Source organism: Rissa tridactyla, chromosome 2 (assembly GCF_028500815.1).
Source record: "Rissa tridactyla isolate bRisTri1 chromosome 2, bRisTri1.patW.cur.20221130, whole genome shotgun sequence".
In the NCBI taxonomy this organism is placed as follows: domain Eukaryota; kingdom Metazoa; phylum Chordata; class Aves; order Charadriiformes; family Laridae; genus Rissa; species Rissa tridactyla.
In genome coordinates, this window is record NC_071467.1 from 26,396,167 (window position 1) to 26,411,696 (window position 15,530).

At 42.8% G+C, this 15,530-nt stretch overlaps 1 protein-coding gene across 3 annotated transcripts in view; it reads right to left on the reverse strand.

Moving 5' to 3' along the window:
* Nucleotides 1-6,173: 6,173 nt before the first annotated feature.
* ESRP1 (epithelial splicing regulatory protein 1) overlaps nucleotides 6,174-15,530 on the reverse strand; it is a 36,020-nt gene continuing 26,663 nt past the window's right edge. Inside the window, exons 14-15 of one of the 3 annotated variants that reach the window (XM_054193069.1) lie at nucleotides 8,262-8,367; nucleotides 6,174-6,728 (exon numbers count right to left, since the gene is read on the reverse strand). In XM_054193069.1, coding sequence (XP_054049044.1) covers nucleotides 8,277-8,367 — 91 coding nt within the window. In that variant the 3' untranslated portion in view covers nucleotides 6,174-6,728; nucleotides 8,262-8,276. Of the gene's footprint in view, nucleotides 8,368-15,530 lie in introns of all 3 variants that reach the window. The other 2 variants (XM_054193070.1, XM_054193071.1) reach the window with 2 other exon arrangements.

The following is a 15,530-nucleotide window of genomic DNA, read 5'->3' on the forward strand; positions in this document are numbered from 1 at the left end:
TAAGATTTTATAAAAACTACATAAAGTACATAAATATTCAGGTTTAGATTTTTAATTTGGGAATTTTAAAATACAAGACAACATGCTTGCTGAGACTCGGTTAACAAAAAAAAAAAAAAAAGAAACCACCACCAAAAAACCCAACAAGAACAAAAAAGAGAAACAGGATGAAGATGTAGCAGCCCAAATACTGGACATACTTTCATCATCAGGGTAAACAGGGTTGTCATTCCTGAGGCCATCCAGGCCAGTGGAAGGTATGATATGCTTCCACAGTTTAGATTTTTTTGCTTAAGCATATAAGCCCATCAGATTTTAAAACAGGTTTTACTAAGACTGTAGTTCAGAAGCTGAATTTCCTCCATGTGACACAACGGTTTTAAATACAATCGTTATAAAAGTATAATATGTTTTCACAATTTTTTTTTTCAGATTAATTCCAGTTATTACCTTCATATTACATAGTATGTACACACGTGAATACCTGAGTGGCAGATTCACATCAATCAATAGTCTTAACCTCAGAGGAAGTTACATCATGGAATTGGACTTTCATCTTTACTCATGGAATCTCAGGCTTTCCTGTTTAAAATAAATAAAATTGCCTCCAGCTGAGAGCCTGTCTAACTGATGTAAATGAGATATTCAAAGATATCAAAGCTGTGAGATTTCCCAATTAATCTTGCAAAAAGAAAACCAAATATACACACGGAATCACGGAATCACAGAATCACGGAATCTTCAGAGTTGGAAGGGACCTCTAGAGATCATCTAGTCCAACTCCCCTGCTAGAGCAGGGTTGCCTAAACCACATCCCTCAGGGCTGCATCCAGGCGGGTCTTGAAAATCTCCAGAGAAGGGGACTCCACAACCTGCCTGGGCAGCCTGTTCCAGTGCTCTGTCACCCTCACTGTAAAGAAGTTTTTCCGTGTATTTGAACGGAACTTCCTATGTTCTAGCTTGTGCCCATTGCCCCTTGTCCTGTCGCTGGGAACCATTGAAAAGAGCCTGGCTCCGTCCTCCTTAACCCACCCTTTAGGTACTTGTAAACATTAATCAGGTCCCCCCTCAACCTTCTCTTCTCCAGGCTAAAGAGTCCCAGCTCTTTCAGCCTTTCCTCATAAGGGAGGTGCTCCAGTCCCATAATCATCTTGGTTGCCCTTCGCTGGACTCGCTCCAGTAGTTCCCTGTCCCTCTTGAACTGGGGAGCCCAGAACTGGACACAGTACTCCAGTTGTGGCCTCACCAGTGCAGAGTAGAGGGGGAGAATGACCTCCCTCGACCTACTGGCCACAGTCTTCCCTATGCAGCCCAGGATGCCATTGGCCTTCTTGGCGACAAGGGCACACTGCTGGCTCATGGATAATTTGCTGTCTACCAGGACCCCCAGGTCCTTCTCCTCAGAGCTGCTTCCCAGCATGTCCGCCCCTAACATATACTGGTGTTTGGCATTCTTCCTTCCCAGGTGCAGGACCCTACACTTGCTTTTGTTGAACCTCATTAGGTTCTTCTCTGCCCAGCTCTCCAGCCTGTCCAGGTCACGCTGGATGGCAGCACGGCCCTCTGGAGTGTCGGCCACCCCTCCCAGCTTGGTATCATCAGCAAACTTGCTGAGGATACACTCTCTCCCCTCATCTAGGTCATTAATGAATATATTGAACAAAATTGGTCCAAGTATTGACCCCTGAGGGACACCACTCGTTACAGGCCTCCAACTGGACTCTGTGCCGCTGATCACAACCCTCTGGGTTCTGTCACTCATCCAGCTCTCGATCCACCTCACTGCCACGTCGTCTAGCCCATACTTCCTCAGCTTCCTAATGAGGATGTTATGGGAGACAGTGTCAAAAGCCTTGCTAAGGTCAAGGTAGATGACATCTACGGCTCTCCCCTCATCCAGCCAACCCGTTATAACATCATAGAAAGCTATCAGATTGGTCAGGCATGATTTGCCCTTGGTAAATCCATGCTGACCGCTTCCAATAACTTCCTGTTCCTCTATGTGTTTGGAGACGACATCCAGAATGAGTCGCTCCATTACCTTCCCAGGGACAGAGGTGAGACTAACCGGCCTGTAGTTCCCTGGGTCCTCCTTCTTGCCTTTTTTGAAGATTGGAGTGACGTTAGCCTTCCTCCAGTCCTCAGGCACCTCTCCTGTTCCCCATGACTTTTCAAAGACGATGGAGAGTGGTCTAGCGATAACATCTGCCAGCTCTCTCAGCACTCGCGGGTGCATCCCGTCAGGGCCCATGGATTTATGAATGTCCAGCTTGGCCAAGTGGTCTCTGACCCGGTCCTCCTCAACTAAGGGAAAATCTTCCTCTCTCCAGACCTTCCCCCTTGCCTCCAGGGTATGGGATGTGTGAGGGACGGCTTTATCAGTGAAGACCGAAGAAAAGAAGGCATTCAGTAACTCTGCCTTCTCTGTGTCTTCCACCACTAGGGCACCCGTTTCATTCATCAGTGGACCTATATTTTCCCTAGTCTTCCTTTTTCTGTTGATATACTGGAAAAATCTCTTCTTGTTATCTTTAACTGCAGTGGCCAAGCTGAGTTCTGATTGATCTTTGGCCCTTCTAATCTTCCCCCTGCATAGCTTTGTTATATCTTGATAATCCTCATAAGTTGCTAAACCCCTTTTCCAGAGAATGTAAGCCTTCCTTTTTTTCCTGAGGTCCAGCCAAAGCTCTCTATTTAGCCAGGTTGGTCTTCTTCCCCGTCGGCTCGTCTTTCGGGACATGGGGATGGCCTTCACCTGTGCTTCTAAGAGCGCCTGCTTAAGTATGACCAGCTTTCCTGGGCACCTTTGCTCTTCAAAACTGCCTCCCAAGGGACACTCTCAACCATGCTCCTAAACAGGCTAAAGTCTGCCCTTTGGAAATCCAAGGTGGCAGTTTTGCTGGCTCCCCGCCTCCCTTCACCAAGAATTGAAAACTCTATCATTTCATGGTCACTCTGCCCAAGATGACCTCCAACCTTTACATCCCCCACAAGACCTTCTCTGTTAACAAACAGTAGGTCCAGTAGGGCACTTCCCCTAGTAGGTTCCTTCACCAGCTGTGTTAGGAAGTTGTCTTCCACACACTCCAGGAACCTCCGGGACTGTTCCCTCTCTGCTGTGTAGTATTCCCAGCAGACATCCGGGAAGTTGATATCCCCCACAAGAACAAGGGCAGATGATCGCAAGACCTCTTCCCCTTTTGTAGGGATCACCTCATTTCTAGTTTGTTGATTTCTAGAACATACAACCATTATAATCAGGGAATGATATATTACTCAGCTTCAGGTTAGGTGAAGTTTCATGTTGTAATCAATTAAAACAGACAGATTATTGAAAAAGAATATAAAGGATTCAGTTCTGAACTAGATAAATAGAAGCCAAAGAATCCCAAACATGAAAGAACTTGTGAAAAATAACACAAAATCCAACCCAGACCACATATATTAGGATGTGCATCTAACTATAAAAATCTAAGGCCAGGGTCCTAAGGAGAAACCGGTAGCATCATAGAAAAGAAGGCTGGAGGGGACCTGAAGACGACATCTTGTCCATGCCTGTGCCCGACAGTGGGGTCAGCTATACCAGTGCCGTCTCTGGTGGGTGCTTGGCCAACCAGTCCCAAAAGATTACTGGGGTGGAGACTGATCAGCCTCCCCAGGCAGTCCAGATCAGTACTTAACTCCTGCTGGTAGGAGAAGGTTTGTTCTCACGCCTCCCTTAATCCCTGGCTGTAGCTCCGTCCCTCTCTCATGGTCCCATCCACAGTGAGAAGAATTTATTCCTTCTCTCCTCATAGTCTTTTTTTTTTTTTTTTTTTTTTTAATATACTGTTCTCATACCTCTCCTCAGCCTCCTTTTCACCAAACAAAGCCATCCCAATGCCTTCAGCAGGCCCCTGGGAGCCGTTTTCACATCCCATCTGTTCACTCTGCAGTTGGTCCACGTCTTTCTGCAATTTTTGTGCCAGTTGATGGCCATAACTTTTTGCTAAAATTTTACCAGCACTGTATAGAAGACTTGGAAAACTTCAAGGGCATCCCAAGCAAAAGGCCCATTTGTGCAACCCAACATGAGGTTTGCCTTTGTTTTTTTAATTATTGTTGCATTCAGTTTGTGATTTATTTTTCCAAACCCTTTCTGTCCTACTGCTTCCCATCCACTCATTCCCTACCTGTATTTGCACAGTTGAGCTATTCCTGTGAAGTTAATATGCAAAGACTCTATTCCACCATCACTCTCCAAGCGGCTTATATAGGCTAATTTTCCCTCTGCATAACTACTAGTTTATAATTGTACTCCAAAATTAAAGGCAGAACCATCTTCTCAGGAAGAAAAGTTGGAAATACCATTTAAAAATATTTTGCATCGACTAATCCTGTTCAATATACTCATGTTTACAGAACAGTGATTTAAAAGAATGCCCTATCAAATACTTCAGACTGTAACATTGTGAAGTTTGCCAGCAGAAAATATAAATCTAGATTACTATGGCTGTAGTGATTGCGGGAGGGTGGCATACAGGAAAGAGAAGAACAAAGAAATAAGGTAAAAAAAAATGAAAGGGGAAAAGAAAAATTAAATTAGATAGCCTGATTTCCATTATCCCTTGCCTTGTCTGGAAAAGTTTTTCTACTTTGCCACCCCCCCACTTCCACCACCACCCCCTTTTTTTTTTTTTCTTCCCCTGTACTTACTTTCAGAGATACCAAGACACTGCTGTGGATTTGGTCTCGCTGTCACTAAATCCTGCTATAGGATGAACATAAGCACCCCATACCCAGAGTGCTTTACAGGAACTCTGTCAACTGTTGATGTTTCCCAAGTGTCTCTCAGGAACCACATCATGAGTCAGGTCCTAAAATTTTTCTATTCTTTATGCTGAGTTTGGGGAAAAATCAGGGAAGAAAAAGCAAAACAGGCTCCAAAGCTGCTGGGATCCCAAATTAGGCATCCCCTGCGCAGTCCCCACAGCCACAGAGGTGAGAGGTCTCCAGCTGCAGTGTTGCAAAAGCCTGTTTTCTTCTTGAGAGAATACACCAATGATGGAACACACAGATGCAGCCCTTCAGCCACAGTTAAAAGGTACATCTGGGAGAAGAAGCAAGGCAGAACCTGACACTGAGGTCAGCCTCTCCAAACAGCACAGGTCCCAGCTCCTGGGCTCTCCACCCAGGACCATCCAGGTGTTTTAGCGAGTCTGAGGCTGAAGCACATTCCCAGCTCCAAGTGCCTGTCTCTGTGAGGGGAATCACCTTTGGGAGAGTAGCAGCCCAGCTGTGCTTTCCAGGAGAAGCTGGGCCAGCAAGGAAGAGTCCATAGGATAAATGTTTTCCCATGTCAACATCCAGAAGTATAACCAGCACTTTTTTTGTGGATTTGCATGGTTTTAAATAATGTGACAGGTATTCTTGCCAAAAACCCCTTATCTTGTTTGGCAGTAACTTTCTCACTTGAGTTTCTAACTTGCAGCAGAGAAGAGTTGCTTGTGGCCAATTTCAAGAACAGATGAGCTTGCAGTCCTCTGTTCTGTAATATTTATTTTAAACATGCCAGAGAACCTATCCCCTTTGCAACTTTTAGCCTCACAAGTCTATTTCAGAGTTTCTTTTCCCCCACCCTCCTTTCTTCAGTACAAATAACGAGTATAATCGCCATGGAAAGATGCTGCGCTCTAACCAAGCCCCAGAGAGAGCACGGAATGCTAAAAGACATCAGTTATTTCAGTAAAAGCATGTACATCATCCAATTTCTTTGCTCATAGTGACAGTTGTGGTGCTGGGTATATTCGCTCTAGTTCAGAGAGACCAAACTCTAACTACTGTCCCTGCCTGAGCTTCCCTTAAAGCAGACAAGGTGCTGGGCCTTACAACAGATCATAATTCCTCCGCTTAAACACAAGATTGTTAAACACCAACCAGTGTGGGTGGAACAGGAAGTGGAAAAATGAAAACAGTATCACAGGAGAGACAGTAACTGCATTTCTCATTTTCTGACTATGCAGTGTGATCAAAGTTTGGAAATACCTACTCCTGTAAGCCATTTAAAATGTAAATATCTGAGTACATAGGGAAAGCATACAAGATAAGAATCAGAGACAAAGCGTTTAACATACCGCACTTATATTTTTTTTTTTTTTTACAAAGTTACAGCATTTTTCCTCAGATAATCCACTTTACATTCCTAATTTCTGCACTGTGTAAAATATGTCTGTATATAAAGTTTACAGAGGCTTCTTCCGCACAGATTAGACAAATATGTACAAGACAACAATTATTTTTTTATAAAAATGTCAAAGGCACAATTAGAGGTCTTAAAATACTTTTTTTTAAAAAAAAACAACAAACAACTTTAAACTGTGTGCAAAATCAGGTAAAAAATACTTTTTTTGCTCTGTCATAGAATGTAGTAAATCAGACTTGGTAGGTTCAGGCTAAACTATTTCTGTGTTAAGAGCAGCTTAATACTTTCTTTATCAAGAAGAAACCCTCAAGTACTTGTGTGATTTCAGTACCTGTGCTCTCAGTGAAGGGTTTAGTGGTCTGTGCGCGCGTGTCTGAAAATCGTGCATTAACTTTAAAACAGTCAGAGGTTCGTCTGCTGATTTCCAGAGTTCTGATGAGTTTTCTTGAGCACAATTGGCTTGAGCAGTGGTAAAACAGGGAACATAATGAAAATCTCCATCTAGGCGAGCTGTGTTTGTTCAAAACATCAGAAAGGGTGGAGGAATCTGCATGAAAGAGTTGTGCAGGTCACTGAACCCCATGATAGAAGCAAGTCTTAATTTATTGATTTCCAAAATACCAAATCTTTACTGAAGGATCAACAGCTTTAGTTTTCACCTCACGCACGCAATTTCAACGACACTTTGTGTTAGAGAGAACAGTGTTTCACTGAGAGTATGCCAGAATTTCTACACTATTACAGGACCTTCCAGCTTTCAAGGTGAAGTTTTACAGTTTCAACTCCATCACGGCAATACCATTACTATCCCCCAGTGCCTGCTTCGCTCACTTCTACCTTCCCATCTCTGACACAGGTACTCACACAGCTAAGCCGTAAAGTGGATTGGGTGAAAACAGACTGAAAGCCAAACCCAACGGGTTCTTCCAGTTGGATCAGCTCCCCCAACCAAGATCCCTGCATGGCAATGCCCACCATAGACAAGCAACAATAGCCGGATGGGAAGCAATGTAGTGTAGTTTAAGCCACGATGCTGCTAACCACCTAACTGCAGCCTCAGACTGTTAGTTATAGGGATGGGATTTAGCTTTATCAACCCAGACAAAAGTCAGTTTGTTGGACAACTAGCCGATATGGTCACTTTTGTCTTTACACGTGCAGTACTTCACTCAGCAGGACTTACAGCAGATGACAGTGAGGTGATGCTGCAGGCGAAGATTTTGCCCAGAAGCGGATTACACCCTTGGCTAAGTAAGAAGGCATTTTTGGTTGTTATTTTTCAGAGGAGAAGGTGAGGAAAAGAATAGAGGAAAGAAGAGGGCATAAAAGAAATCTGTCACTTTTTTGACTACGTATTTTTAAGAGACTAGAGATTATGAGGTTTTTCATAAATATTTCTATATCTTCCTCTCCGACTACTGCACATGATAAAGCACACAGTGCAGCCACCAACATACTGCTTTGCAATTCAACTTGTATTCTTCTGCACAGAAGATGCTTTCGGGTGACTTCACCCTTTGACTGTTCCTATACAGAAGATAAAGTAAACCAAGCCTCAAAGGCTGAAGCGGCCTGATCAGAAAGCTCACAAAAGCAAGAGAGTAGCTGCCAGTTACACAAACACAGTCTACTTCATTGCTGCGATTTTACATCAGCATGAGATTTAGAAATCAGATTCTGTAGTTACCTAAGCAAGCAGCTCATTCCGCCTAACCAACACTATATCCTAGCACATTGCTAGGAGAGTAGCACCATCTCTGCACTTTGCTCTTCAGAAAACTGACTCTGAGGAGCTTTCTGGAGCCTCTCAATACCGATATTAAAGCTTCAAGTAGCATGCATTTGGAGCCCTGGGAAGTACGCAAAGCAGCAGCCCATAATAAGTCTGGAATAGTCAAAATCCTTTAAATAATGGCTTTAGTAGCCAAGCTCCTATATATTGCAGTGTGACATTCTGGACATACCAAAGAGTAGCCATGTTCCCAGGGCAGCAAATGAAAAGTTGTGTGGAGTATGGTGGTTATCTGAAGCAAACACTATGATACTCCCAAACCCGTCTCCTGGGGTTTGTTATCCTTACCTTCTCTAAGGAAGTCTAACTGCTGGGGCCTTTAAATGCAAATCCATTCTTTGGACACTGTCCTGGCCGGATCATTTGTGTGTACAAGTCCATCCTCTGCTGCATACTACAAACAAGTCAAGATAGAAGCAATCAGAAGCCAAACTAGTGCAGAAGAGAGCCAGCAGCTAGCTATGCAACCTTAACCTTTCTTAAAGCCCTGGGCAGATACCAAAGTTCAGGCCACATAGTTAGACATTTGTAATGCTCCCATCACCATGGCATCAAGAGCAATTCAAGAGAAACTACACTGGGGTAATCAACCTCCCCTAACAGCACAACCCTCAGGTACACATAGCATCTTGCTGAAGACAACTGTCTGCAGACTCTGGCAGTCACAACTGACTGGTCTCAAGAGAGTCCCCCTGGAGATCAGAGACAAACACACCTCCTGTACAGCCGGAGCCACACACAGTCTCAAAGCCTCTAAAGGAAAGTTAACAAGTTCACTACTAGATAGATCCACAGAGGCCATTTATCCTGAAGTTGTCCTAATACTGAGGGATGCCACTGGCTTCTCCTACTTAATATACAATTTTAAGATGAAAGTAAAAAAAAAAAAAAAAAGCAAATAAAGCCCCACAAAAGCCCATGCTTCTTGCTCAAAACCACCTTGATCATTTTGATTTATCTCCTGAGCATGGCTTCAAGCACCTACCATTTCCATCATCGTTTTCATGCTATTACTTACACCTAGAACATCTTCCCCAAACCACACTAGAAAGGTCATTCCCAGACTGCCTCCACTTCTGTTCTCCAAACTCATGCCTATAAAAATATCATGTGAAAGTTTCTGCTGGGGACTATCAGCCTTTCCTTTGCTTGCTTACATCTGTGTTTAAATTCTTAGCTAACATGATATTCATGAAGACGAAGTTTAGCCCAACGGCCTCTATCCCAAGATGCCTTTGTGGAGGAGTCTTCCCTCTCAATGAGTCTGACAGTGGTAGCCTATATGCAGCTCTCTAAATTAAAGCTCATCATCTTGAGTTCCTCTGCAACTTTTAAGCCCAGTAGGCACATTTGCCTCCAAGCCCATGTTCTCACCAAGCATGTTTTCAGTTTTGCCCTTCCCCAGTTCCCACTATTTGCAAAGCCCTGAGACATCTTCATACAGCACAGTATGGAGAGGGGGACCTCATTCACAGCAGATGACAAGCAAATCCAGCAGACAAGCCATTCCTGAATACAACATACAGATGTTTATGGTTTCCCTTCAGACAAAACTCTTCAAGGAGTTTCACTAAGCAAATGCAATTGGCTACTTCTACAGTGAACAGCTATCCCCGTCTAGAAGGATACCTGTTTTTTTCCCATAGGAACTGCTCATAACGCTTGTTTATCCCCACAATATTGTGTTCCTGGGTATCTTTGTGAATAATTCTTCACTGGTGGCTTCACTAGGTAGCAGAGGTGGTCTAATGCCAAAGATGACACTTGCAATCATTGATATGAATTTTGAGCCTATTGCCGGAAAAAGAGCTATGGGAAGTTAAGATTTTATGCCATAGAGTACCATCTTCATACAAATTTATCACAACACAATACTTCCCATGTATGGTCCCCTGCGTGCCTTTTTCATAATATTAATAATCTTACTAATCTCCAACAAAGTACTACCACAGTCAATATACCTATGTACTACTCAGCTTCTCAAACACAAGATCCAGGAGTCACCTTATGACATTAAGGAGGTTGAAAATAAGTCTTCCCCCCACCAGTGCACCATTCAGCGCTGGAGCTTATTTCAACCACATGCTGTCTACAACCTCAAAGTTTTAAATGCAGCTAAAGAGTAAGGCGATGAATCCATGGAACTCATCCACAGTTCGGATGCAAGCTCAAGGTCAGTGCTCTCCATAAGCTACTTGCCAAATACAGCTGAGGAAGGAGCTCCCCACAGCTGCCAGCAATGCTAGCAAGGCAGTATTTGCTTTTATTTACTTATATTTCATGGACTCTTTAGACACCACATGGTTTGTGGTCAATGACAGGTGCCATGGGTTATAGGTTAGTGCCACAAAGGGACACGCTTGTCTTGCTTTAAAGCAATATTAATGCCACAATAATTAATATAATTTATTCTAGAGTAATAATAAAAAAAATACTCCTCTCTAACACCCAAAATACTCAGAGATTCTAGGTGTTAGAAGCTTTGATATGCTTTGTCAGGTCTTCCATAGCCTTATTCAAATTGCCACAAAATTGTAGTGAGTTAACAGACCCTTGTTTTGTTTTGATTTGGCAGTTCCAGCAAATATCTCTTTTGCTAAAGTGTCAGGTAATCCATGAGAGTTTCCAGCTACTGCTAGACACACATATATACGTATAGCATTTAATAAAAAAAAAAAATTTACTCTTTGTTTCATTGAACAAGATGCACCCCCCAGACTATTTGGAACTGCATAGCTTTGTGGAAAGCATCGTTGACATTAGTCCATTCTTGAGCCAGCTGAAGCCACCTAAAAGGGTAATTTATGTATCTGAGAGAAGAAAGCAGAACACCACAAGAGAACTTAAGCTAAAGAATAGTTTAAATTTTTCTAGAATCCTTATGAAAACAATTCCATTACTTCCAAAACTCGTATGAAGAGCAAGGATAGAGACTTTTTCCTAGTTTTCTTTGCAGACTTGATTCTTATTAGGGGGGACAAAAAGCCCAACCCCCAAACCAGACCACGATGCAGATTTCTGAGGTAAATAATTTAGTAAGGCAAGACAGGAGTTAGCTTGTATCACTGTTAAAAAAAAAACCTAACAAGAAACCACCAGAACAGACACACAGTGAGAGACACAGCTCGGGCAGTGCAGCCTTCCTTTTGAAGCAAGGCTATGGCCCTTGTCTTTAGAAGGTAACGCTGTTAAACTGAAGCTCCTCTGTCTCCCTGGCCCTTGCCGAGAGACAGGCCACAGAACCTGCAGTGTTGAGCCATGAGAGCTTTAACTGGGTGTTCCAGAGGGCAGCTTTCCCACCATCCCAGCCACTTGGCCCTACTGCTGAGCCTCTGTGTGCTTTCCCCCTCAGCTTTGGTAGGACATTAGGTGGGGCAAAAGTGCTTCCCCTTCAGTCCTCTTCCCCCTGCACTCATCTATTTTTATTATTATTACTTCTATAGGGTCCTTATCTGTTTTAAGGAAGTCAGACACCTCTGTTTAAAACTCCGGTTATTCAAGCTAACCCTGCTGGCTTTGCACCGAGGTGCTACAAGCACTTGCTAATTCCTAACGCCACCTCAGAGATAAAGGTAAGAGACAGCATCAGCAACAGGTTAGGCTAAGGGCGCTGCCTGCTCCAATTCCCCAATACAAGATACCACACGGACTGCCCCCAGCCGTTTCTGCATTCCCCCAAACTGAGGGGTGACAACCTCCTAGGGGAACAGCAGCAAGTGACTTAGAGTAGTCACATCTCCAGATGGAAAAGCAGTAGAGAAAGAACACTAGTAATGAAATGGGTCCAGGGAGGGATACAAGACAAATAGCTATTCCAGCCTGTCGTCTTTAGTTAAACAAACCCCCGGAACAAATACTTGCATGTTTTACATGGGGTCATTTCTACAGCCATTCTTAGTAGTTGCATATCACTATATAATGATGCAGTGCAAGCTCTTAACTCTTTTTATATCAATCTAGCTCTTGGAATCAAACACGATATGAAGCATTTCCCAATGCAAATCTTTTTTCCTTATGAATTGATCCTTCTTCTTGGATCTAATCAACAGCCAGATTGGATTTTTTGTCCAATCAATATTTCAGAGATTGTGGTGTTCTCCAAAGACTTTCCAAATAAAACACAATTAAGTTTCTGAAATCAGTTTTGGACGCAAGAACAAGTTTTGACATGTTCTAAAGGTTGACGTTGGCATTCAAACAGCATTTATGCACCTCAAGGGATCCCAAACATTCATCACTAAAATATTATGGAGAAATATTGAGGATCACTGTCTCTCCTCTTTCATTTCCTAATTTTTTTTTTTTTTTTCATTGTACATTTGCTTAACAGATACCAATATCCAGAAGGAAGCTGTGGTTTATATTAAAAGTGGGTGTGAGTTGGGAGCAGTCAGCATACATAACCAAGCAGGTTTTCAGATCTCTACCAAGTATCCTGCAGGTCAGTCAAGAGAACCACAGACATACCCCACGCTATTTGCACGTAGGAACAGATTTATGCATAGACACCACCTACAGGTTTCAGTTCCCTGATTCTCTATCCTTATTTTTCCTATGGCTTTGTTCTCTGTAGTCCTGCAAAAGTTTTTTGTTTTTAAAGTATTACTTATTTTCTGCTCTGTGACAACAGATACTGAAGATATCCTTCCATCAGGCTACTGATTGACAACTTCTATTAATTTCAGGACTGTAAGACAGGTCCTGTATTGCAGCTTAGTCTTACTACCTATTCCTCACCGTACTACTCAGGAACACTGGTAGGGAAAGTCATGGGAGAGAAAAGAAAGAGGAGGCGGCAGGGTAGAACAACTTGTCAGACTCATCCACTAGTGTTTCATGATTAAATTAGCCTCCCCCTTTGCTCACTCTAGGAAGCCCAGCAGACCCTGAGGAGCTCTGCAGAACCCAAAGGCAGATCCTCTGACTGAAGCCAGCAGGAGGAGCAGCAAAAAGCAGAAGGTGCACATCACCAAGCAGCCTTCTGAAAACCTCAAGGAAATTTGACAGATCACCCCCAGCATCTGATGAGCAGTAGATTTTTTTCCAGACACCAATAGGGATTTTCAACTACTCCTTGGGCTGGCACAGGTCGCGGGTATAACGTGCACGTATACACAAGCTTGCAGCATAATGCCTATAATGTTCATTGCTGGAAAGCAGCCCAAAAGCAGGAGGAAATGCAGCTTCAGTATACAGCCTTTTTAGAAGTGGTTCGTCATACAAAGTTTGAGAGAGGCAAAGCTAGTAAATTTTGTGGTGTAATTACTGAAGTTGAAAGTTTTAACATGGTACTGTGTTCACAAAAACTAACAAGACATGCTTTTAGCAAAAGTATTTACATAACCTGAATAATTTTCCTTTTTGAAGACCGGAATGTTTATCCGTATTTAAAGAAAGAAAGGACATATAACTTGACAAATAGCAGAAGCACGAGCGCTAAATCATCAGGTCATCTGTTAATGAAATAGGAACGTTTAGAAGCCCATGACTGCTCTTTAGTCATGGACAACTACCACAGACCGTGTTCTCAACAGGGAAGGCTTTTTTTTTTTTTTAAATAAAATAAGTTTTCTGCTTTAAGGAGCCTTATTCCAAGACCAAATCCGACTCTACACCTGGAAACACCAAAATCTTCACATGGTACAGATGCCATCCCCACTTTTAAACAGATAACTTGCTGCCCACTCAACACGTATTTAGCGCGTCTTCCTACTGCAATCAGCTTCCCATCTGTATAAGTTAACAGTAGCAGGACAACAAGTAGCAACAGGACAGGAGCCAGAAGCGCTTGCTGCCACAGAAGACTCCAATGGTCTGCCCTGAGTAGTGTTGGGACTTTCAACACACCCCTGTGCAGGGCTGCAGCTGAGTGAAAGGGAATCATCCAGCAAGGTATTTTTGTACCTTAAATAACCTGAGATCACCTCGCCATCACTGCGAATGTTTAAAAAGCCACCTGCATGGACGACGCACATGCCTTGTGGCGCAACAGGAGGATCTTCTCTCCCACCACTGAGCTGCTATAAGCAAGCAATAGGAAAAACTGTGCTCAAACTGATCTCTGCAGCTAGCTTGCACAGTGTTGTAATATCAATTAATCCCTCATACTAATCCAAATGTTTTACTAGATAGCAGAGGAAGAGTCAGAAGATGAGAGTAAGGGCTGTTAACAGCACATCAAAACAGCCAGTATACTAAGCAAACAAAAGGAACCGGAATCTGTAAGTAGAAGAACCTCTACCAGCATCCACGGTGGCATTTTCTATGGTGGGGTGAATAAGTCTTGGACACTGCTACCACCACCAACACTTTTACAGGCTTATTAACTTTGAAGAAAGGTGGGGTTTTTTTAATTTAAATAATTTTACTATCCTGATACCCAGGTACCTATTGATCAGAGCATTACCATTCTGATGCTTTTCAGACATCATGGCAGTTTTACTAATTAAAACCTACAGGTGAAGAGATAATGACAGCCTATGGAGGCATGCAACAATTAGTCTTCCCTGCTAATGCACACCTTCTCCAATGAAATACAGTAGTAGTTAAAGGCATCCCTGCTGTTCTAATCCTTGGCAAGCTACCTTCACTTAGAAAAGTGAACCATTAAGGTTTCCCCCCCGAAACAACCACTCTGGTGACAAGTTTGTGCCATTAACCAAAGAGCTGAGGTTATTTTGACAAGTCTGTAATGGAAACCGACTCGCCATGAGCAAGGATAGGTAATGAAGAGTCCCAAATTCCGCCACTTGATGTAAACACATGAACTCCAGTTGCTCTAGGAACTCCAGAACGGCAACTAAAAGCCACCAGTAGGCTTTTATGCTCAGTGAGCCCATTCGCTGCAGATGTGATCTCATGCAATCCAAGCTGACACACTTATAAAAAGAAGAAAAAAAGAAAAAAACATACTACAGTCTAAAAGCTGTGGTCCAGAGTGTTGCTATGACGCTATGAGTACAACTGAACTGATGAAGAGGTTTTGTTTCTGGCTGCTGCTGTTCTCCATCTGTGACAGATCTCCCAGGCTAAATACACATATGGTTGCTTCCTAACCCAGTTCTGTCAAGTGATGCTGGTTAGCTAGACACACAGATATGCAAATAAACCCGCCGGCAGCAGCTCTGAATGATATCAATCCCAATCCAGCCCACTTGTTCCCAGTTTTGCCAGCTTAAACTGGCTGTAATTTAATTGTGCTTCAATATGCATGCCATCAATGTTTAAGGTTAGAAAAAAGCCTCGTTTTTTCTCCACAATGGATCGGATCCTCCATAATGACCATCACAGAGAACAAATGAAGCTTTCTTCTAACTTGGGTCATTTTATTTTTACACACACACACACTTTTTATGTATGTATGCATACATATAACATTAATATATACATATGTCGCATATGTATATATCTAAAAATACTTTTAGAAGTCGATTAGTGTATAGGTGAGAAAAAAACATACCTAATCCATAGCAGGAAGAGGCAGAAGCAGACAGATGAGAATAACAAATTACCCTGTATTTCCTTGTGCAGCAAGTATCAGAATCATGCCTTTAACTA